The 25,846-nt window shown below is 37.2% G+C and overlaps 2 protein-coding genes across 10 annotated transcripts in view; one reads left to right on the top strand and one right to left on the bottom strand.

Moving 5' to 3' along the window:
* LRRTM3 (leucine rich repeat transmembrane neuronal 3) overlaps positions 1-17,637 on the bottom strand; it is a 175,315-nt gene extending 157,678 nt beyond the window's left edge. For all 5 annotated transcript variants that reach the window (XR_014827995.1, XR_014827998.1, XR_014827996.1 and 2 more), the window contains exons 1-2: positions 17,106-17,637; positions 15,212-16,743 (exon numbers count right to left, since the gene is read on the bottom strand). Coding sequence is in view for 1 of the 5 variants with exons in the window: in XM_001924458.7 (XP_001924493.1) it covers positions 15,212-16,743; positions 17,106-17,109 (1,536 nt within the window). In the remaining 4 variants the exon portion in view is untranslated. The remainder of the gene's footprint in view (positions 1-15,211; positions 16,744-17,105) is intronic.
* CTNNA3 (catenin alpha 3) overlaps positions 1-25,846 on the top strand; it is a 1,780,789-nt gene that overhangs the window by 784,184 nt on the left and 970,759 nt on the right. The gene's annotated exons all lie outside the window — the stretch shown is intronic.

Genomic DNA, 25,846 nt, shown 5'->3' with positions numbered 1-25,846 from the left:
CATCATGCAGGAGAGAAATTAGTCACTATTTCCAAAGAGCAAGGTAGTTATCATAGGGTTTTTAACTCTTTCCCTTGTTCACTTTCTTTCAGATTCTCTCAGTAGCTCCCCCCCCCACCTGCTGTACAGAGGTACAAAACTGCATTTAAATTACAAGTTTAACAGTTGATATCATTATCATCAAATAACATCTTATAAAAATATCTTGTCCTGGGGGGTTTTCAATTAATGTGTTTGAAAGCCAGTGCTGGTCCTGAACAATAAAGGGGCAGGGGGTCAGGGTCTAGATAGACCTTTTAGGGATTGTCTGGAAAAAGAAAATCAGACTAAGAAGGAACATCTTGAAGGTATGTCATGGCACTATCCAATATGTTAGAACGGTATAGTCAGCTTTTAATTTCAGATGAAGTAGTTTTCATATGTGTTAAGTGTAAAAAAAAAAAAGTCTAATAAGGTTTTACACTTCAAAGTCATTAACTAACTGATTAACTAATGAATCCACATAACAGCTATATGAGGTTTGTGTTAAATATCTACCACTTCACAGATCTCATGTCATTTAGAAACTCTTACAGCTCTTTTCATCTCTGCTCTTTTCAAAGTCTTTAAAAAGAACTAATTATTATCATGTCTCCAGTGAAGAGCACATATCAAATTTCTCACTTGAGAAGAGAAAACCCAATGCTTTATGAAGAAGTGATTTTCCGAATAATAATTCAAGAGCTTTCCTCGTGACATGACTCTGTCAAATATCCTTTGCCATTATATTATGTTTTGCTTGCCTTGAGGAAAAACAAAAATCCACTGGTATGCCTGCAGGTAGTAAGCGCTCAATTAATATCCATTGGCAGTCTTCTATTTAACTCTATGTATAAACAGCTTTGGATAATGCAGCCATTATTTCACAGACTGAATTGGAATTTTTTAAAATATAAATATTAATATTGTGTTCCTCGCTTCCAAACACCTAAATTATCCCCACCCCGGAAATGAAAATTAGGTACTAAGTTATACAGACCATTTTATTTGCTATGATAGTAATAGAATGTTCCCTTCAGTACTGAGTATGGGAGGTTGTAATATGTCTATGTTTAGGAAAGAAAAATAAAAAAGAGTGAGATAGACATTAGAACAACATTTAAGAGAAATATCTGAGAAGTAATATAGTCAGTTCTTCAAGTAATGTTTATGAAAAGGAAATAATGCTGAGTTATTAGAAAAAGACAATACCAAGATCAGACTTTTTAATTTATATGGTTCATATGGGAACTTTCACCTCACTGCATTGTGAAAACACCTAGTGAGAAAGAGGAGAATGACTTTTACTGAGTAGTGCTCTGCCCACACTCGATTTAGCCTCACAATTGCCCTGAGATGTGAAGCACTGTTCCCAGTTTACAGATGAGGAAAACTGATGCTATGCCACGCTGCTAGTCTAACTGATTCAAAGGCTGTAATATATCCCCCATTTCAGGAAATAAATGTAGGCTCCCATAAACATACTTAATTGGAACACCCACAGGCCACATCTATCTAAAATTGGTGCTGCAGGTATTTATCTGTACATGCTGATGTACTGATTTAATAAAAACTTTGATAAAAGAACCTCTTCTGTTTTTTTTTTTTCTTTTTTTTTTTCCCATTTATTGGCCCCTCTTTCAGCCATACCCAGCTCCTGCATCTTGAATTCTGGCTGGCACGGGCGGGCAGTGCAGTCAAGGCTGCAGCTGTTTGCACCCCCTCCTCCCTTGCTCATCAGGAGTTCTGCAAATGAGCCTTGCAGTCTGGTCTTGCGTTCTGCAGTTTATTTGACAAATAGCTTTTGTGGCCTTTGATTTTTTTTTTTTCATATCGCTCGTAAATTTAGGCAATGGATGGGCTGTTTGTCAGATTCAAATTCCCTACATTCGAAAGGAAAGAGTTGAAAATTTCTGCATTGAAAGTGGACTCCACCCTTTAGATTTATTTGTACATTTTACTTCAAACTACTTTGAGAGGAACATAGGATAGTCTCTTGGCGCTGCCTAACTGCAAAATATTTCTATCCTGGTGCCATAAATCTTGATAAGACGTCTTTTAAAATGTGCCTGAGAAATGTATTTTGTGTTTATAGTGCTGGATTTTAGTGAGTCAAACTGTGCTTGGGCAGTATGTTTGCCTCTTCACGTTCTGTATGACACTGGAGGAAAATGGAGACTTCGGTCATTCAGCTGCAGGCTCTAAGAAAGCCTGTTATAACTGTGCATTTTAATTAACTGAATCAGCTGAGGAAATGTTGTCTCTCTACTGTGGTGTAGCTGTCTGCCTTGTAAAGTACCTCCCTGGATAAACAGAGGACTTCTATTTCTTAAACTGCCTTTCCCCCATGGTCTTTAGGAGTGTTGGGCTTTTTCTTTTTTTCTTAAGTTACAGGTGGAGAAGGTTTAATTAGCTCTCAAATGATTCTCCAGGAAACTCAGTTGCATTTTTTACAACACTTTGGGCTACAGTATAGTTACTGCAGGGTGCGTGCTGCTATTGGAACCACAGAAACATTTATAAACTCAAATCTGTTTTGTCATTTACCAGGGATGGCATCTGCACTTGGGTACGGTTGAAATACAAATTGAAGATAAAATAGTTTTTTTTTAAAAAAAAAAAAAAAAACTAATTAATGGGCTACTGTGAGCTGAGCCAACAAAATGGGAATAATTTAACCGTTGATTATCCTGCATAACACACTGTGGATGTTAAAACTGAGTTGAGTATGAGGAGAGAGATGCAGGTCAAAGCGTTGCATGCAAATTTGACTTCTGGAAATATAATTTGAGAGCCTGGTATTAAGAACTACTGAATACAACCTGCTGGAAACTTCTTGCCTATATGATTGGTTATAGGTTAGTTATGCACAGAGTTCCTGTTTTTCAGCTGTTAACTACGTAGAATTTTCTGAATCTGTGGTAGATTAGTCCTAATTTCAGAATAGTAGTTTTTCATCTTTTCAAAGTAGTGCCGTGGAGCCCAGGGCCCTCTACCTGAGTGAGAGACCAAACAGGTTCCAATACTGAAGATTAAAACCAAAACAAAAATTCAACTCCTTTTTTCTTTCCTCCTTTTAAACAATAAGGGAAACCAAAAATTTTATTTTTAAAATAAAACTAACCCCTGGATGGATATGAAGCAGGAGAGATCTAGATTAGAGTTAAAAAACGATGCAATATTTGTAGCAAAACCCTGGAATAGGTAATTAAGAGAGGGGCTAAGGAATGCTGTCCTTGGAAGATCATTAAATTTGTATTTATTAGCTTAGAGTTTCAAATAGAAGGTAAGGTTGGATGTCAAGGTTCTCAAAAATCCTCATAGCTAAAAGTTTTAGGACTAAATAAAGGTTTCATTTCAATTCTCTTGTTACATATGTTCCAAAAATGAATCTGCTCCATTGATGGCAAAGACAACCAAGATCCAAGGTTGAATGATACCTCACATGAAATGGAATACTTGAATGTTCTACAAATCTGTCTTGCCTTTACAAATCACAGTTGGAATGTGACTTAAAAATATCTTAGGGAGGGATGTCATTTCCATTTCCCAAACTATACTACAATTTACAAAATTACAGTTCTTCATTTATAGCACTAAACAAAGCTGTTGAATACAAATAGATTTTTGACTCCCTTTTAAATTAAATTAGACTGTGTCATCTTAATTATTGCTTCTCTGAGAGATAAAAACCATTAGTATTTTCCTGTTCACCCAGTCAGAAGGTGCATATTCAAATGATATAGATTGAATTAGCAATAAAAGTTGGGTAGAGGGGAAAATTGAAAGCTATTTTAAGTGGTGATGAGAGAGAAAAGAAATTTGGCAGAAAGGAGTAAGAAGATGAACAGAAAGGAGGAAAGAAAGGAGAGACCCAGCAAAGGGAAGATGCTTTAATCCTTTATAATCAATTGTGCCTTCTGCATAGACAATGTTCAGGAGGTTAAAAAAAAAAAGCTTAGTTCAACTTGTCAGCTTCTGAGTATTTGATGTTCAAAGCCTTCAGTTGAATAGTTACTTTGAAAATGTGTGTAATCAGAAAGCCAAAGGCCTCTGACTTGGCCTCTGTGATAGCGTAGGGTGACCACTTTGTTTGGGAAGAGAAGAGAGGCCTTGGAGTGGGTCTAAATTAGAAGCCTTGTGGCACTAGTCATGGAATGAAAAGACATCCAAGCTAAAAAGAAAAGGACCTTCCCAAAGAGGCGGTGGATAAGAAGCAGTCACAAATATAGGGCTTTTACAACAAATGTTGGCTACCTGTACTTCACTAAAATCAAAATGTATTCATTCTTTGTAAATATTCTTTCTTTGCCTCACATGTTTTTTTACCTCTTAGTCACTTTAACATACTAGCTAACACAGTCATACTCTTGGTAACTATCAAAGAAAAATGATTTTTAGATCATTCACAACATAGAAGCAATTTAAATCAGAATATGATATTTAAAAACCATAATTTTTAAGAATAATGTTTGATGTTCCATATAAATGTTTGGATTGTTTGTTCTAGTTCTGTGAAAAATGTCATGGGTAATTTGATAAGGATTGCATTGAATCTGTAGATTGCTTTGGGTAGTATGGCCATTTTTACAATATTGATTTTCCCAATCCAGGAACATGGAATATCTTTCCATTTCTTTACATCTTCTTTGATTTCTTTGATTAAAGTTTTATAGTTCTCAGCATATAGGTCCTTTACCTCCTTGGTCAGGTGTATTCCAAGGTATTTGATTTTGTCTGAAAAGGAATATATATATATATATATATATATATATATATATATAACTGATTTACTTTGCTGTACACCTGAAATTAACACAACTTTGTAAGTCAACTATATTATAATAATTTTTTAACTATAAAATATAAACAAAGAATAGATGTAGATTATATAAATAAATACGAGGTTTATAAGAATTTTGTCATAATTAGAAGAAAATCAATTCAACAGACATCTACTATGAATAAAGACTATAACCAATAATCATTGGAAGAAATGAAGATTCATTTCCTAAAAGAGGTATAAAAACACGTTGATAACTCTAACATAGGGCAGCCCGTGAAGCTGTCTCCAATAGAGGTCCAGAATATCATGGGAAACTGAGAAGGGCAAGCAAGATTAAGAAGACTTCTGGAATGAGCAGAATTTGAAGTGGATCTGTTATAAGAAGACTCAGAGATTTGAAGGGAGAGGGAAGTCATTTCTCACAAAGGAAATAAGTTGAGCCAAAGCAGAGAGCTAGGAAAGCACATCCTACTTCAAGCACTGGCCAGTGCTGAGCATGGGGAGTGCTGTGGAAATAAAAGCAGAGGTGTAGTTGGGCTTTGATGGGAGGTTTAGGACATTGGCTTTATATACCATATAACTCTTCAGTATTAATGATATGTCCAGGTGCCCCTGAGGTTGTGGCTTTTGAGATTCTATTTCTTAAAAGCCTGCCAAATACCTGTTCATGTCATATAAAAAGAGGTAGTGGAATACAGCCATTAATCCATACTTTGTACTGAAATTTTTAGCAATTAGAACTAATGAAGGGAAGGAGTTAGTTACTAGTACATGCTATGCTTTGTACTAAGTGATTTTTATCTGTGTCATCTCATTTAATCATTAGGATCCTGGAATTCCCATCATGGCTCAGTGGTTAATGAACCTGACTAGGATCCATGAGGATGAAGCTTCAATCCCTGGCCTCGCTCAGTGGGTTAAGGATCTGGCGTTTCCTTGAGCTGTGGTGTAGGTCACAGATGTGGCTTGGATCTGGTGTTGCTATGGCTGTGGTGTAGGCTGGCAGCTATAGCTCTGATTAGACCCCTAGCCTGGGAACCTCTATATGCCATGGGATTGGCCCTAAAAAGACAAAAGACATAAAAAAAATCACCATAGAATCTTTATGTGTGATAAATTAAATAATATATGCAATATGCCAAAACAAAGTACGTAAAATACTCAAGAAATGCTGATCCGTTGCCCTCTTGTAACAATCCTGTGCAGACGATATTATTTTACATATTTTTATTTTTAAGACCAAGTAGCTAACACCCAAGATTTTACAGTTATACCCCCACGAACCAGAATCCAAACTGGTTCATACTGGATCTGGAGCCCACATTCTTTCTTATAGTCAACATTGTCTCTCGGTGTAGAAAAACTAGGAGAAAGCCAGCATATAATGAAGATTCACTGAAGAGATTTTTCAAACTATAAATCGTTGAATGATACATGGAATATTTGCCAGGTGTTTGTTCCTTTGGTAACACTCAACTTCAGATTTGAGAAAAATACAGAGCTATCCATGAAGGATGATTTCAGAGGTGCTTGCAGACAACTTTTGCCTTCAGAAACACAACCCTAACTCTTATTATATGACTTTCTTATCTTTAGCAAAAGATTTTTGCTGCTATGTAAGTGTGAGTGTCCTCGGGAGGAATAATGATACTAGTCTACATCCAAGGGCATATATTGGGTACAGAGTAAGGAACCAAGAGAGATTTAGGTAGCACTGGATAGAGGAACTTCCATATGGATAATCCTAAATGGAGAAGAGACATGGGGATGGGAGGCTGGGAAGATAGAAGGCAGATATCTCAAGCTTCACTTGATTGCACTCTTGAGACAAACCCAATCCGTCTGTCTGATCACTTGAAGCATAAAACTGATGAGTTTCTTTGAGATGTTCTGACAGGATCAAAACCCGAGTGGGGATTCTAGAAAAGCAGGCAAAGTGATACACTGAAAGAATTGGGAAAAGGTCTGCAGTCAGGAAACAAAATAAAACAACCAAAAAGCAAACAAAAGAAACCTCTGTGTTAGAAGTGGAAAAAAAGTAAGAAAGGTACAAATTCAAGAATATGATAGTAAACATGGAGGGTAAAGTTATGTCAGGAAAGTGAAATACAGGACGTTTATTATTATTATTATTATTTGTCTTTTTAGGGCCATACCTGTGGCATATGGAGGTTCTCAGGATAGTGGTCAAATTGGAGCTGTAGCCGCCAGCCGACACCACAGCCACACCAATGTGGAATCTGAGCCGCATCTTCAACCTACACCATGGCTCACGGCAATGCCAGATCATTAACCCACTGCACGAGGCCAGGGATAGAACCGGCATCCTTATGGACACTAGTCAGATTTGTTTTTGCTGAGCCACTACGGGAACCCCCAGTACTATTTTTAAGATTAAGATATAGGTAACATGAGCTTTGGACTCTATTTTTTGAAAAATCTATCTTGACCTTTTCTTTTTAATTTATAGCTAGCTTAATGCTTTTGCATTTCAGTGTAAATAAAGATCCCACACATCTCTCTGTGTGTTAGACCATAAAAACAACTAAAGTGAAGGCCATAAAAATATATGTAGATTTTTACATTTTACTAGTCAGCCCTCCCTGTTCAAGTCCACAGGACTAAGTGCATGCTGCCTTTTGATGACAAAGTATGGGTTAGAGTGGGTGCCACAGACTGGGAGGAAGACTATACTGGCAGATTAGAATTGAACCAGCAGAGGGATATCCTAATGGTAAATTATTGGATATTGTTTCCTAATGGGAGATGGAGATGTCTATTTAGGCTTGAAAAGGCTTGTGTGGGTATGGTATGAGTTTTAGAATAGCCCTAGAAAGAAGGCATAAGGTTTAGGATTAATGGATGAAACTTATCAGAGAACAGAGTTGGCACAAGGATTTGCTCTTACATTAAAAAAACACAACCTTATACACATTCCTGGCACATAATAAGAAGTCAAGTACACAAAAATATGCATATACATAAACAAATGTGTAATAAATTGTGCATAATATCCTTATAGGAAGGATACAGATTCTTTGTTTTCCCTAAGCATCAACAACATGCTTTGCTTGGTGGAAAGCATAAAATACTTAAGTCATCTGGTCTCTATCATACTAAATAGATCTCTACTTATTCCATTTTAATTGTCACTCAGTGATGTTACCTAACCTTCCTTTGGGTAAATATCCATACTCCAACCAAACATTTATACTTTTTACCTTTAAAATTTTGTACAAATTATGCAGAATCTCTTTCATAAATTGATGAAAGACAAACCAACACTGATCCTAAAGTGCTGAATTAGTTTTTAAACTTAGTTTTCACTGTTATGAATTATCGCAGGTTTATTAGAGATTTCCTACTACTTCAAGCTCAACATAGTATGTTCTACAAGTTTCCTTTAAAAATTCTTTGTGAGATGCTGGCTGCATGTATCAAAAAGGGGGTAAGTGTGTTCCTTCTTTCAGAGAGTTATAACAGAGCAATACTAATGACAAGAAGCACTTTTTAGCTATGCACATAAACCACCCAGTTGAAGCCTTGAATACCACTCAATAGTATAGCCTAACTATACTAGAGCCTCTCTGTCTGAAGATGTTCTCTTTTTATCCCCACTTCATCAGTAAGTTTGAGCCCCAAAAGTGCTGAATAAAGATTTATATTTAATTGAAGTCTTGCTCTTTACTCATGAAATGTATTTTATACCCTGGCTTTATGTAAGAAGTTCAATGAAGCTTTAAAAGAAATTGCCTTCAGTACATGTAGTCTTTGCCTTATCATTTTATTTGTGAGCCCCCCCACCATTGCATTTTATCCATGCAAGAGACAAAATTCCGATTGTTGGTATGTTTTTGATGAATGACATGTAGTTGAGTATTCCCATTCATAAAGTCTTATATTTTGTTTCTAGTAGTTGGTTAATTAAAAAGGGAAATAGTAAGCAACGATACTTTGTCAGAGTGGTAATTCAACTATATTTCTTCTTTCTTCCACTAGAAATTAGGAGATACTGTAGAGGTGGTTTGGAAGCTGTAGAGGAAAAGGGGACGGGTCAGCCAGATTTAAATTTTGTTTTATGGTCTAATTAGTTTTATTGAGATAGGATGTTCCTTTGAGTAAGATGACCAATTATGTTGATTTATATGAGGAAAGACTTTGTGTATGATATAGGAGGTACAGAATGACAATTTAAGAATGGGAGAAAGAATTAAATGAAATTCCTTCTGGGGTGGGGGAGTGGAAGTCCCTGAAAATAAAGTATAAAGAATTGTCAAGAAAATTATTAATTTTCATTACAACATTTGCTAGATAGGGTAAGACAGGAGCTCTTTTTCTTTTTTTCAATAAAAGAATTATTATTGCACATGGAGGTTCTGCTATTTTAGAAAGAACAGTTGTAAAACATATTGCCTCTGCTAGGTCTTACACTGTGACCCAGATACTCTTGTTCTGTCTGTGTTCCTGAAATTGTCCTCACATGTTCAGGAGACATAACACAAGAATATATACCAGTAATTATGCTATGAAGGTAAAGCAGCACAAAATCCAAAAATATTTCTCCATTGAAAAAACCACCATCTTCTCTCTGTTCTTCAGAGAGTCCATAGAAATTCAGCTGTCAAAGAGGAACGATTTTCTACTTACATTACAAGAATTTTGGAAATATATCCACCATATCATACTTGATAAGAAAAGCTACCTTCAGTAGAGATTTTTGATTACATTGGTCATTTTTGTTTTTGTCTTGTCTTTTTTTTTTTTTTTTTTTTTTTTTCGTTTCTTGGGCTGCTCCCGCTAGAGGTCCAATCAGAGCCATAGCCACCGGCCTACGCCAGAGCCACAGCAACATGGGATCCGAGCCGCATCTGCAAACTACACCACACCTCACGGCAACACCAGATCCTTAACCCACCGAGCAAGGCCAGGGATCGAACCCGCAACCTCATGGTTCCTAGTCGGATTCGTTAACCACTGCGCCACGAAAGGAACTCCACATTGGTCATTTTTTGATGAACGACCCCCAAAGAGTACTCCTCAGGATTTAATTTTGCTTAAGTTAATAGGTTGTTACTCATAAAATAGCCTTTGTATGTTTATGCTTTTTTTTAATCCAGTGATTTTCAATAACAATAATTGATAGAGTCAACAGTAATTTCTATACTAGGAGTAAATTTTTGATAGTCTTTCACTGGGGGGGGGGGAAGAAACAACAGAAGAGATATTATGTAATTAGTACCTGGAACATGTGCTAATCTCACTCTAACATGTTAGAAGCAATTACATTTTGCTCAATAATGATGTCATCTTGTCAGAAATGTTATATTTATAATATAAAGTAAAAAGAAGACTCAAAATAGTGATTCTAGAAAGGGGTAAAGCAAGTAACCTATGTTGATTGCAAGCCTTTGCTATAAATGACTTGGTTTGGGACACAATATGATTTTGATTTAGTTTGATAAGCTTTTGATTCAGTGTTCTCTAGCTGGTGTCTATTTATATCTACTGTGCACTGTGATCATTATTGATAACTCATAGACTTAGATAGCATGGGGTGGAAGAAACTTTTCTTGGAAAATAAAAATCAAAGACAAATTAAGTTCTAGACTCACTGTCAAGTCTCAGAATTCATATTAATGTAAAATGGATTTGGGGTTCTGTTGTAGAGAGGTTAGTAATGTCTTTTTAACCCAAGCCAAACATAGAACACTGGCAAACATTGCTGCCTATCTCACTAAATGCCCTTTGGAAATAAGAAGTAATTGCCATTTTAGAGTTTACAAAGTATTGCTCATATTTTGTCCTCCCAATAACTATGTGAAGTAATAATATTTGCCCAGTAATATTTGCCATTTGCCTACTTGGGGAACTTCAAGTTTAGAAAAGCTAAGGAATTTCCCTGGTATTATTTGGTGTGTAAGTGCTAGAGAAATTGGAATCTAAGGCCTATCTATATTCTATCATACATGGCTGTGACATTTTCCCAGATCAAAAAGAATCATAAACTCTTTTTAGGTAGACTTTCTGTGTGGTATTTCTACTGTATTCCACCCAACTATGCAAAAACCACCATTGATTTTGAAGAGTAAGCAAAAAGTGTGTCCAATTCTATAGGTGATTATGATAGAGAAACTATCACCTTCACCCATGTATTATGTTATCAGTTTTTAAGAGTCATTTAATAAAAGCTATTCTGCTTTCATCAGTTCTGTTTCTCCTACAACACTGTAATTCAAATTCATTGATATTATTTTCCATGTTCATTGTTTCATCTAGCTGCCTCTGATTTTTAATGGAGGCAGCTAAGATAATACAAGTATAGCCAAACTCCATGGGTTTGCTGCAGATCTAAGTTCTAATGAGAATCCAGGGAAAAGGGAATACAAGAAGCAACACAGTCTCTGAATTTTTCATTTCTCATGGCTCAGTTCTCATTTGTCTTGTCTGGAACTCATTTTGTCTTAGGCTTCATGGCCTGATGCTTGTTTCTGATGCTGGTCTAATCCATACTTTAAATAAAATATTTAAGTTCTCCTCTTGGTAAATGTCAAGGGAAGAGAAGCTATTTCATGCACCTAAGCATCCTAAAAATCCTTGCCAAATCTACGAATCTGACTCTGCATTACCCTTCCCCAGAAGGAGAGCATAATTTCATTATCTATGAATCATCACCTCTTAGACTGAAACATCATTGTCAGAGAGCCTAATAGAACCAGTGTTCAGCTGACTGAAAGTGGGGAGGGAAAGAGAGAGCACTGGAGCAAAACACAGGTCACAGCCATGATCAAGCAACTGGAGAGTTCTAGAGCTGGAAGGGGAGGCCTCCCTCACTCCATGGCTCAGACATTCCTACTGTCTAGTAAATAACTGCTGCTGCTGCTTCTTTCAGTATTAGTATTGACATCCCCCCCCCAACCTAAATTACATTATCATTCATTATCCTGCCTATGGAAAATATTCTCACCTAATGAAAATCAGAATATTTGGATAGTGTCAATGATTACAAATACTTTAAAATATTGATTCCTTACCTATTTTTGTTACGGTATTATTTGGTCTTCATTTTAAGACCCTTACTTTGAGTCCTCAGTTCTAGTTCTGTGGCCTCTGAGCATTAGAAGTCAGCATGCAAAATATAACTTTAAGAAATTACACTGTAAATGTATTTTCGAGGAAGAGGAACAAAATAAAATTTAAATCTGACCACATTTAGAAAATTATACGTTGTCAACCACATTTACATAAGGATGCAAGATAAAAAAACTCAATAAAATATTTGAATAGCTGTGGTTAGTCTAACCAGCCACTGGAGGTCACTGCGGCTCCACAGAAAGAGTTTATAGCCTGCTTGTCTACTCAGTTGACTCACCAAATAGAGTAAAAAATGGTTTAAATTCTTTGAAAAGATGTAATGTCAACATCCTTGGAAAATATAAACTCATTTAAAAGGAATATATAACTTATGTCAGTATTGCTTAGACTACTGGACCCGTGACCATTCCCTCCATGCTGCAATAGCACTATGCCTACTGGACTCATGAAAATTGGGGGGAAAAATACAGTTCAGAGACTAAACTGTATTTCCTGTCTCTCTGGTAAAACCTTCAAAGTAGTGACTGAATCTGTTTCACACCGATGCATCTCAGTTGTATAATTCAACAGGTCAGGCTGTCACCCTTAAAGGAAGTCAGATGCTGAATATAAATTTTGGAATAGAAAATGAAATATCAATTACATTTTTCTAATATGCAGTAAGTTTAAAATACTTATACAAAGAACCAAGATTTATGGTATATATTATGGAAAGTGCCATGGGGTAAAGGTGAGGACACCTTTTGATCAGGAGAACATTTACCAGTTGGCTTTGTTAAATTTATAGTGGTGAACTAGAGATCGTCTAACCTACAGTAATTACATACTGAGAACTGGAGAAGCTTCATTCCCAAAGAGAAGGAAAAAACTGTTTTTTCTTTTTTTGATCATTTCATGTCCTGAATCAAAATTACTTTTACAATCTAAAGGGTTTTACTTTGGTTCTTCCCTAGTATTAAATTTATAAATAGTTAGACATTAAAAAAATGACCAGCCTTCAAAATGTTGGCATTCATGTAATCTTAACATACCAAGTGGCTTTGAATTTTAGAAACACTTTTAATACAGCAAACATATTTTATATAAACCAGCAGTGCCACAGCATTGAGAATTTGCAAAAAATTTAAAATATAAGTATAAATATACCTTGCCTGAATCTATTTGGTATCTGTGATAAATAAGGCAGAAGCTCAAGTCAAATAATAGAAATGGGCCTTTTTTACTTTAACACTGCATTTAATTAATATAGTCATCTTTAGTACAGGTAAAAATGAGGCTGACCAAAGAAAATGTCTTTTTTAGATGCAATATGTATTTACTGACATTTTATGAAAAATATAAAATTACAACCAGTGAAAAACATCACAGTAGGCTCAGTCATCCAGTTCATAGTACTGAAGGAAGTATCTGCATCATTAATCAATTGGGAATCCATGACTACTTGCCATTAATAAATGTATATCCAACAGTTCTTTATGGGTAAATATACTGTAGCTATGATGCTCTTCTGAACTGGCTTCTATTTTAAGATTTAATCAAAATCAAAGTACCTTGAGAAATCCACTTTAGATGTTCGTTTTCCTTTATTGCTTATAAAAGTATGATTTTTTATAATCTGGCTTCCTTGCAATTATATCTCAATGTGACTTGCCTAGATTTTGCCTCTCAGCAAATGAAAAGCCTCCAAACTATATAAAAAATGCTGGTAAAAATAGCCATTTACTTTTTCCTTTTTGCTGCAGCGATTCTGTTTTGAAAGAACAGGAACATGGTTAAAGATGTAGGGCTTGGCAAGCCAAATTAAATGAAACAGTCTCAATGTTACAATTCCCGATTTTTGCTCCCATTAAAATTGTTCACTTTGGAGGATGAAAGAGGATACAGACTAAAGACATTTTTCTAAAACCTAAACCATTGGTGGTCAAAGTTACTTAAATCCAGAAACTGTGATATTTGTGCTGCAGTCAATAAACTTTCACCATCGACATAAAAACATGCATGCAGCTTGCAGATTGCCAACAGGGTCTGTACAGAATCATACTGATGAATGGAGTTCACAATACAGATGAACACAGGGACACTGTAACGTCAACAAGAGGGACGCAAACGACAACTGCCATGGGGTTGGTCCTTTTTTCCTGTAAGATTTATTTTATTAAGGTGTTATCAAAATTATCCTGTTCACTGAGGCTGCTGGTGGAAAGCATGCCTTGGAATGTGTTCTCTGTACACCTCTGAACGAAGTGTCAGTCATCAGGGGACTGGTGTGTGTGCAGGGCATATAGTGAAACACAACAGGACAGACTGACAAAACCCAAACAGAAGAACAGATAGAGCTTATGATTCTCTACATTAGGGTCATTAAAAGAGCTGGAAAGAGCAATTCTGGTCAGCTTCCAACCACATGCACTTAGCAAGCTGCATTCCCATTTATGAGCCTCATCTCTGAAAACTCCTTAAGATGAGGAGCATTGGAGAAATTTGCCTCCTTGAATTTGTCGTGTGCCTATTTGTTTATTTATTTTGTTTATTTATTTACTTATTTTGGAAATGTGGAGGCCAGAAGAAATTGACAGTGAACCATCCACTCTGATTTTACAGAGCTGAGTCTCAGAGACAAGGCTTTCAGCCTAAAACCTATTTTTTACCATCTCCTCACATTTCGCAGTTGTCTACTTGCAGCATTTTAACCCTTCACCGGTTTTCACTAGGCTTGCTTTATTGTAATTCAAACACCTCTGGAAGCTGCTCCTGGTGCTGCTTTAACAGAGCACCATCTTTTGATAGTTTCCTGCAGTTTTCTGTTTAAGGCATTATTTTAAGGTTGTCTCTAAATGTTCCTATAATCAATCATCTCCTAGACTAGGTTCAAGCTCCAAGTACCTGGGATCATTTACTTTTTCCTCAATTTACCAATGAACTGCAAACCTTCCAGAACTATAAATTTGGTCCTACCAGAGGGAGACTAACAGCAGATGTGAGGGATTACTTATGAAAGAAGTTTTATCTTAAAACAAGTGTGACATCAATAGAACCAATAAAGGGTCTTATACAATAGGCATTATACTAAACCAGAGTTCAAGCTTCACATTGATTGTGGTATTTAAATTTCATTGGGTTAATTATGTATGAAAGGAAAATGACCAGTATTCTGAACGTTACTAAAACGGACAGGGAAGGACCTTGCCAGTGAAGTGAGAGGGAGAGGGCTGGGGAGAGGAAAGGGGACCGCGTTCCCTTTATAGTCCCCAGAGTTCAATAAAGCACCACTTATTTCCCAGCTTTTAAGAGCGCTTTTATCACAATGGTTCATACCTCACACTCCCTGGAGCCTGATTTGTTATAGGTGCAGGGTCCCGTCCCATTCAGCAGCATCTCGCTGGTCTCCGTGTTGGTGGGTTTATAATCTACATAAAATTCCTGGGTGCTGGGAGTCATTTGCTTTAGGGACTGCCTTTTCTTTTTCCTGTGCCTTCGCATGAGGGAGCGCTGCTGCAGCTGCTTCATGCTGGCAGGGTACCGCTTCCAGGACACGTAGATAACGAGCAGGATGACGAGCACAGACAGGAAAAGGGCCACACTCCCTGCGATGATTTTATGGAAAGAGATGTGCTCAGCGTCAGCATCTGTCTCTGGCCCAGGCTCTGTGGCTCCCACTGTGGGGGGCAGAGGGGGCTTGCTTTCATGCTTCGGCCTGGGGAGCTTGGGCTTAAATGTGGGCTTGGGGAGGGCCCTGGCCAGGTCAAACCTCTCCGTGGTACTTTTGCCACAGATGCTGTAGTTCTTTACTGCATCGATCACATTGACTCCTTGCAGCTCTTTGGGACTGGCACAGATGATTGTATTCTCCCTCAGTCCTTTAAAACTTTTCAGCCAGTTGACCAGGGAACAGATATTCCTGCTGCATTCCCATATATTCCCAGCGAGACTGATGTCATTGAGAGATATCCAAGAATCCAGAATCTCTTGACCAATAAATGTGAGCTTGTTGGAATCCAGGTTGAGGCGCTGCAGATTCGGGACACACTGGAAAACACTAGGTCCACTAAAAGCTTCGATCTCATTGCCTGATAAATCAAGCCTTTGTAATGAGCTCCAGGTCCAGGACATGGTCTGTCCTATGACACTGATTTTATTCCACTGCAAGTAAAGGTTCTGAAGGCTCACCAACCTAGGAAAAAGGGCCAGATTGAGCTTCGAAAATTGATTGTGCTCCAGGTGAAGTTCTTTGAGTCTGATCATGCCAGCAAAGACATTCCTGGCTAAACTTCGGATCCGGTTATAGCCCAGGTCCAAAAGTTCCAGGTTGCGGCAGTCTTGGAATATTCGCACTGGAATGGTTCGCAGGGAGTTAGACCGTAAATGTAAACTCAGCAGCTTTCTTAAGCCCCGAAACTGTTCAGATCCCAGGGAATGCAGCTGATTATAGGACAGGTCCAAGTTCCGTAAATTTGTCACCGGTCTGAAGGTATTGTTGAGAAAATAGGAGATCCTGTTGGAACTCAGGATCAACTCTTTGAGTCTGCGGATTCCATTAAAAGCATTCTCGTCAATATTGCTGATATGGTTATGGTCAAGGTACAGCCAGGTGAGCTGGTTGAGCCCTTTGAATTGATTATACTTGAGTTTTTGAAGGCTGTTATAGCGAAGGGACAAACCTAAGCAACCAGCAGATATACTTGAGGGTATCTCCTGTAATTTCTGAGATTCACAATATACCATTTTGCCTTCACACCGACAGCCCTTGGGGCATCCTCGTTCGGCAGAAGAGAGCATTGTCAGTAAGACAGTGGGGGCTATAACCAGTGCTACAGCTGATCCGCTCAGTAGCCTAATTACATTGAAACCTGGAAACAAAAACAACTTAGAAAAGTTATCCCCCCAAAAAAGAATTCATTGGTTTTTTAATCAAGCAAAAAGAAGCATGTATTTTCTTTCTTTCTTTTTTTTTTTTTAAGACATGTAAATCTAGATAACCACATTTAATATCACCAAATATCATTTCCTGGTAATTTAAAGAGAATTGTCTTTAGGCTTTTTTTTTTTTTTTTTTTTAATAGTTAAGCAAGGAAACATGTCCACTAAGCAACTGAATTTATAGTCTTAGGGCAGAGCAAGGTAATCTCTACAAGAATTAAAGCAGAATTCATATATAGACTAGAGGATTTTTTTTTTTTAAGAAGAAAAGAAGAAAAATGACAAAACATACCCATCCTTTGTATTGTTCAAAGGTCGTCCTTAGGTCTTTTGCTTTGGCTTAAGGGGCCACTTGCATGACAGCCCCTGTCAGCTGCACTGTAGTGAGTCAGGGCTTGCTGACACCCAGGAAGAAAAATTGGACCCCTTGGGAGATGGACCGATTTTGGAACATTATTCTTTGCCAGCCACGCAGAACACTCCAAGAACAAATAAATCCCAACACCGCATTCGCAGCAAAACCTCAAAATCTTCCTAGGTAATAGGATCTTCATGGATATTACGTTTTTGCATCTTTACAGGTTTTTTTTTGGGGGGGGGTTAAAAAAAAAAACAAAAAACTGGCTTCTACAATTTCTTCTTAACAGAGAACATGATATATTCCTCCAGGCAATGTGAGGCTACCTGAGCTGCCACATCTGTATTCCATAGCCCGGCATTTCTGGTGACGAGCACCCAGTTCAGTTCAGCCACAGAGCTGCGTTGGAACCCAGAAGGCAGGAGAGCCCCGTACCGCGCACACGCTCAGCTCACTTCTGCAGACTGTCATTCTGAAAGCTGCTCGGACTGTTGCTTTGGTTTCAGTGAATGCAGTCTTATGTAAAGCTGCCCCCAGTGGTGAAGAACATTATGGGCATGTGCAGAAATGTCTCTCTTTTATCTTGCAAATGAGCAGGCTCTCTGCTAGAAAATGAATGATTCTTTTGGGTGGCTCAATCGGAACCGAGCGGTCACCATAATCAATAACTAGCAACATTTGCTGTAATTCCCCAGTCTTGTTTGACAATTTGGCAACGTCTTTATTGTCTGCATCCACTTAATAGCTAAACATGTGCTGCCCGGAGTTTTTCTGGAGCTTGACATTAAGTTCACAGACCGAATGTCAATTTTTCTTAACCTCAACATAGGCTTTGAACTGAAATGTATAATATGACTTATTGAGCTTTTCACGGAGGAGCATTAACTGCCTGCCCATTTGACCTCTTGGAGTCACAGTGATTATATTATTCAAGGTGTCTCAGGATGCTAGAGCACGTACATTTTGGAATAGAGAGGATAACTCATGACATGGAAACTAATGTGTCCAGTAACCTTTTTGGTTTTCCCACAAAGGAAATAATTGGTTTAATGGCTTATGACTTGGTTTGTTGTTGGTTGCTGTCATTTTTTTTTTTTAATTAGATGAGGAAAACTATTTTTCGTGTGAGCACAAGATTCGAGAGATCATTTGGTTCAGTTTATTGATGCTGCTGCTATTCATTACACTAATAATATTTACTGAGCACTTCCTAAGTGCTTTGAACAGGCTATCTTGTTTTATCTCTAAACAATATTATGATGTAAGTCCTAATATAAACTTCATTTTGAAGATGAGGAAACTGAGACTTGGAGAGGTAACTTGTCAAGGTCCTATAGCAAGTACATGCCAGACCTGAGATTCAGAACCATCTCTCTCTTATGCTTCAACCTCTAACCGCTAGATGATCCTACTTCAAGAACATTGTTATCCTCATTTTAAAGTGAGTCAAATGAAAATTAGCCTGATTAAGGCATTGTGGCAGGGAAGCTATAATAAAATAGGATTTTCAATTTCTAGAGTGGATTTGCATAAACTTCTTTGGTATGAGTCTTCTAAAGAAGTATTACAAAAATTAAAGAGAAGAAGCTTAGTCTAGTGATTCAGAGCATGGACTTTTTTTTTGCATCTAGGTTCAAATCCTCCTTAAAATTTACCAGCTCCATAACCTTGACTAAGTTATTTATCTTCCCTTTGCATTTTACAAAATGGGTGTAATAACAAAATTGCATTTCATGGAGGGTTTGAGAATTGTCATCTTAATATCTGTAGTACTTAGACTAGTTTGTGGCACATAATAAACTTGTATTAGCTGTCAATTGATTAATATGATTAACTTTGCTGTATTTGTTGGTATTGCATGTTGTTTAGTATTGGATATTGTCTATACTGACTGTCAACTCACAAGGAACTACTTTTTTCTATTGAATATCTTTATATTGTTTACAATGAATTTCTGAGAGACTTGCAGTCCTGCCATCTTTGATGAGAATATTTAAAATGAACCCTAATTGAAATGAATGCTTTATTGTTCTCTTCCCCAAAGCAGACTATGATAACATCTGCCCCATACAGAAAACCATTTTGTTTAAAAGTAAGTGGTCATTTTGTTTAAAAAAATTAGTTTACCTTGTTAGTCTTTGTTGGGCAAATTGGCTGTGGAAAATCCTGATGAGCTTTCATATTCTCTAAGGATGAAAAGTTTGGTAACAGTCAGGATAATCGAAAGGGGTCCCATAAAGATAGTCCAAAGAAAGTCACCAACTCCTTAGACAGTATGCCATTAATAGGGCAGTGTTTTCTCCCAAATTATTCATGCTGTGAATGGATGTAATACCCCAGAGAGCTTGTTAAATAGATAAATTTCCCGATCCCTCCTCCAAGATTCTGATTCAAGGAGTCGGAAGAAGTCACACTTATCAACAGATTTTGATGGTCAAGTAGGTTTAAGAAATGCCCTGTAAGGGAATAAATAAAAATAATAAATTTTCTCCTAGAAGGAAGAGAGGACATATAACTCTATGATTATGTGATATGCATTCTATGAGGAGAAAAAACAATGTTTCCCTAAAATCTGCAATAGCACTTGGCACATTACAGATGCTCGATAAATATCTATTGAGTGAAACCATTTTTATGGGGGTTACAAGTACATTTGATATAGGATACATTGGTTATGTAATACAAGTCTTGTGTACATGGGATATATCCCTGCAGAGTTCCTTGGTCAATGAGATTGGATACAATTTTGGAGAAAGTGTTCTTAAAAAATGTGTGTGAAAAGGCACCACGCTGAAAAGTGGAAATTCTCAGATGGTCAGCAAGTGATCATCACTTTTCATGTAGACATCTCATCTTCATAGCTAAACTATAAATTTTATGAGAATGGCAAATATGGTTTTGAATTTCCCTTTGGCATATTACAACTTTTATCATTTACCATCCCAAATAGGGCTTGACAACTTGTATCTAATAAAAAAGACAAAAGGGAATCATGTTTATCACCCCTTAATCATCTCTCTGTTGCTTGAAAACCTCTGATTTTTCTCTTCACCATTCCTGCTTCTCCTTGGGAAGTGGCCATCAAGATGTCTGTTTTGCTTATTAGCCGCAAGGAGCTCTTCTAGGGTGGCTGGAGACTCCATCAATTTTGTGTTTCTTACTCTTCTCTCATTCCCTGACAAAAGCACAGATGAGCCCGCTGGGGAGATAATTCTCTCACTTTGCTTTTCCTGAAAGAAATCTTCTTGGATTAATTATGGTGAATAATGTGTGCTGCTGTGTTACATACCTCGTCCTTAGTTTTCAAACATTTTCCTGGTGCTTTGGCTTCGGATTTCATCTTGCTCAATAGTTCTCACATCACATTCACCTTTGGATCTCAAAATTTGTATTTTCTCTTAATACTGACTCTTGGTCTTTTCTTCAATAGTAATCAGTAGCCATTCTTGGACTGGGTCCGATGCCAGGCCCTCTAAGAGGCCCCTGCATTGGCACGGGTCTATCAGCCAGCATCACCACCAGACCTGTCCTGATTCAAGGTAATGAGGAGCCTGAGGAGGGAAGGCCGTCCATGAGGCTAGTTGAAAAATTCAAAAAATAAATTAGTGCCATCCTAAACCAGTCTGAATACTTGAAGCTACAGAAATCACTCCAAAGACATAAAGTAATTTCTCAAAAGAAAAAACAAATTCTTATATTCTAAAAGATTTTAGTAACTCGCTGGTATACTTTTATTTTTTTGTCTTTTTGCCTTTTCTAGGGCCGCACCCGCAGCATATGGACGTTCCCAGGCTAGGGGTCTAATCAGAGCTGTAGCCATCAGCCTACTCCAGAGGCACAGCAACGCCAGATCCGAGCTGCATCCGTGACTTACACCACAGCTCACAGCAATGCCAGATCCTTAACCCACTGAGCAAGGCCAGGTGTCAAACCCGCAATCTCATGGTTCCTAGTTGGAATAGTTAACCACTGAACCACGATGGGAACTCCACTGGTATACTTTTAAATGTTTATTCTCCTCTTACTTGTTGACTACAGCAAGATGATTATTTCTTATTTGCCTTTCAAAAGAAGCAAAATTATACTACATTATGTCTTTAGCAAATTCTTTTGCACTTATCACTACATACAGAACAACCATAAACTACCTGACAAGTTTAATTGCCCTAACGAATTTAGGGCCTTAATCATTTATATACTTATATGAAACATAGTGTCATGTATCTAGAGACTTTTTTTTTTAATTGCACTTCCAGTACTTCAAATAGCTTAACATATTTTGTTTAAATTGGGTAAATAAATCCAATCTCAGTTATAGAATGCCAAACTTCAGTCCAATATAAATCGAATTGCCAAATATAAATTGTGAAAAATCAGAACTTAAAATGGATGTATATCTTAGCAGTGGGTTGATCTCAGAGATTTCATTCATTTAATAGTTTGGGTACCGACTATATCCTTTCAGTGTTCCAGACACTTAGAGTACATCAGTGAACAAAACAGATATCTAAGTTTACATTCTGAAGGGGTACAGGAAAAAATAAACATAATATTAGGTAGTATATACTATAGAAAAAAGAAAGGTAAGAAAGATAGTGAAGATGAGGAGTGCAAGGGGTGAGATGGATTGCACATAAATAGAATGGTTAGGGCCACTAAGAAAGTGGCTTGAGCACTCTTTGAAGGAAATGAGATTGTGGACCTTAGCTATATATGGGGAGTGGCTGGTGCAAAGGCCCTCAGGTGGGAGCAAATAATATTTTCAATGAATAGCAAAGAGGCCAGTCAGTCTAGAGTGGAGAAATGAGGGAGAGGATAATTGGAGATGAAGTTGGAGAGGGAATAGAGTCTAAAGGCACAAGAGTAAAGGCAGGTAAGCCTGTAAGAAGGTCAATCTAGGACAGAAATGACGGTGGCTTGGGCCAGTATGGTAGCAGTAGAAGTGAGAATTGGTTAGATTCTAGATTTATATTTAGGTAAAACCAACAGGAATTTTCTAATGGATGAGAAGTGGAGATATGAGATAAAGGGAGACATTAAAGATGACTGCTAGTTTTAGGGGCTAAGCAACTAGAGGAATGGTGAAGACATCAACTGCTTCTGTAGGTCAAGTTTGGGGAATAACATCAAGAGATTGACAGATTTGAATTATGTTTGAATTTGGTTCTCAATTTTCTTCAATTTTAGGAGACATTAATTTTTGCAAACATCTTGATATTAGACCTCAAAGCACTATGGTATACTTTTAAATATTTTATAAAATGATTAGCAAAAGTAAGCACTAAACAATAGCCACATGGATTGCTATTCAGATGGCCTACACAGAGCCCATCTGTGCATATGGTCTTGGAGGGACAATGGACCAAAGCTTTGATAAAAATTACATAAAGACCAGATATGGGAACATTTGGACTAAGAGCTTTAAGAGGTAAACTTGGTAAGTCCAAAATGTTTTTCTAAAATAATTTAGAGAATGACATATACTTTTTATTGCATATGTTGGTTAACATTTAGAATTTGGAACTGCTTCTGGCCAGTCTTGTTAGGGTCTCAGTTCGATTATCTAGTGCTCATAAAACCTGTGCTATGAATCTCTAAAGTTTTTAATTTAGGATCAACTTCCATAATTTGTGTGTAAATACATTGTAGAGTATAAAGTGCTATAAAATATTTTGGAAGTCAGAGTTCCTATGAGAAAATTAATTTTTCTTTGAATTCTGTCTAGGTTCTCTGGTCATGAGCATGTACTGAAACAAATATATATCAAGGGTCACTTGCATGGCCAAGGACAGAGTCAAAAATTACCAATATTATAAAAAATTTCCTCAGTATTCCCTTTCCACTACAATTTTAATACTGCAACCATTTATTATAGACTGTACATCATTGACATTCTGTGTTCTAAATCATAAAGTGCTTTCACCAATAAGTGCATGGAATCTAGGTGTTGCAAAGAGCTTGTTTTTGACTCACTTACCCTATCATGTAATAAGATTGATAGAATGCTATCATAGAGTCCCTACGACTGTGAAGATTATATTCTTCATTTCTACTTGGTTAGAGTACTCATATGCATTTATACATTTATAACTATATTTTGATCTTCCATCAAGGCATTAAGTAGATCGTGGTTTCGATCTACTTGCTTCAAGGGCTCCATTAAAAACCCTGTCTGGTCACATATGTTTATGAGGGAATATCTCTGATGTAGATAAATGGATGAAGAAATTTCTAAGTCTGACCATCAAAGTGCTTTCTGTGTCCTTTTGGAATGAGGCAAATTCAAATGAATGAGACCTACAAGGTTATCCAACATATCTCCCTCCCCCTCCCCTAAAGATACTTTTATGCTACAGCATCAGTCCATATTCTCAGGCTTTACTGCATTCCTCATTGTTACTTCCTGCAGAGGTAGCCCTAAACTAAACTTGGGAATAGGGAAAAAATAAACTCTTAAAGTGTAACATTTATTGGTGGATTTACAAAGATTGAAAAGACTACTTGACTTTGGGGAAATAACTGGTTTAATTTTTTTAGTGGAAATTTAAGAACATCACAAGAGTAGAGAGCATAGTATAATGAATATTAACATTTATCAGTGTTTTACTAATTTATTCCACCTATCCCCACCTTCCTTTACACACACATACATCTATTTTTTTTTTTTTTTTTTTTTTTTTTTTGCTTTCTGGAGTATTTTTAAAAGCAAATCTCAGAAATCATGTCATTTCACATATATATGTCTTTTCTAACCAATAAAGACTTTTAATTTAACCATCTTACATTATTACAATTAACATGTTTAATAATAAGTCCTTAAGGCTGGTTATGGTCAAGATTTAAGCAAAGCCCATATATTTGCATTTGATTTTCATGTTTCTGAAGTTTCTTTAAGTTTTTTTTTTTTTATTTTATTTATTTATTTATTTATTTATTTATTTATTTTTTTGTCTTTTGTCTTTTTGTCTTTTGTTGTTGTTGCCATTTCCCGGGCCGCCCCCGCGGCATATGGAGGTTCCCAGGCTAGGGGTCCAATCGGAGCTGTAGCCACCGGCCTACGCCAGAGGCACAGCAAGGCGGGATCCGAGCCGCGTCTGCAACCTACACCACAGCTCACGGCAACGCTGGATCGTTAACCCACTGAGCAAGGGCAGGGACCGAACCCGCAACCTCATGGTTCCTAGTCGGATTCGTTAACCACTGCGCCACGACGGGAACTCCTCTTTAAGTTTTTAATGCCATCAATTTATTGGGAGGTACTGGGTCATTTGGATTGTAGCTTGCCCCACATTTCACATTCAGTTGATTTTTTTCTTCAGTGTCATTTAACTTGCAAGTATTAAGTTTTAATGGCATACGCACTGAACAAGAGTCCATTCATTAATTTAAGAAGAATATCCAGTTTCAAATCAATATTTGGGGCAGCTATTCACTCTTGATAGTAAATTTAAGACTTGCAGAGCTTTTGAATCAGATGACATTTAGATCTTGAAGGAAAATATGTATGTCTATTTTGTGGTATTTAAACTACCAAGGAATTCGGTAATAGGTCACACAGCAAGTTTGGGAGCAGGAATTTGTATTAAAGTGTCAGGGAGTTCCTGTCATGGTGCAGTGGAAACAAACCCAATTAGGAACCATGAGGCTGCAGGTTCGATCCCTGACCTCTCTCAGTGGGTTAAGGATCCGGGCTTTGCCATGTGCTGTGGTGTAGGTCACAAGCGAGTCTTAGATCTGGTGTTGCTATGGCTCTGGTGTAGGCCAGTAGCTGTAGCTCCAATTTGACCCCTAGCCTGGGAACCTCCATATGCCACAGGTGTAGCCCTAAAAAGACAAAAGATTAAAAAAATATATTAAAGTGTCATGAGTCTGTGTTCTTTTAATATTCATATTTACTCGTATTTCTGTTCGTCACTTTTCACTATACTTGCCTTTTTGCCTGTAGTCAGCAAAACAATTATTTGATATCATTCCTTGCTCAACCAACCTACTAATTTTTGTGTTAATATTGGAATATTCTTGAAGTCCCATTGGGGCTCAGTGGTAATGAACCCGACTAGGATCCATGAGAATGTGGGTTCAATCCCTGGCCTCGGTCAGTGGATTAAGGATCCTCTGTTGCTGTGAGCTGTGGTGTAGGTCACAGATCCGCCCTGAATCTGACATTGCTGTGGCTGTGGTGTAGGCTGGCAGCTCCAGCTCTGATTCGACCCCTAGCCTGGGAACTTATGTGCTACAGGTGTATCCCGTAAAAAAAAGGAGGGGCGGATATTCTTCTAACAGGATCAAAAATTACTATTCATTTGTAGTCATTTATATTGAGATAAATCAGTTTTTTAACTTTTCACTTGTAACAAATTCCATGAAGAAACATGTGGCACCAGAGCCACACTATAAAAATTATAGTCCCATGTATAGTCCCAAACTTATTTCTCACAATAGAACAAAGGAGTTTTAGAGAAACTATAAAAGTCTCTTAACCAGATTTGCACCTTCATATTTGATGTTTTACTCTGCATTCCTCTGTGGCTTTGCTTTCAATATAAAATCATATTCTTTAAATGGTCTAATAAACATTTTGCTATATTTGCTTCACATATATTGTGTTGTACAAGATTTTTTTTAAGGAAAAATTTCTGTCTTAGTCCAGTTGGGCTGCTGTAACAGAACATGAT

Source organism: Sus scrofa, chromosome 14 (genome assembly GCF_054392235.1).
Source record: "Sus scrofa isolate SSC_HxYL_T2T_F1_AM1 chromosome 14, Sscrofa_HxYL_maternal_Yorkshire_Landrace_v2.0, whole genome shotgun sequence".
Taxonomy (NCBI): domain Eukaryota; kingdom Metazoa; phylum Chordata; class Mammalia; order Artiodactyla; family Suidae; genus Sus; species Sus scrofa.
Note: the sequence above shows the minus strand (reverse complement) of the source record. Positions and strands in the feature narration are given on the sequence as shown.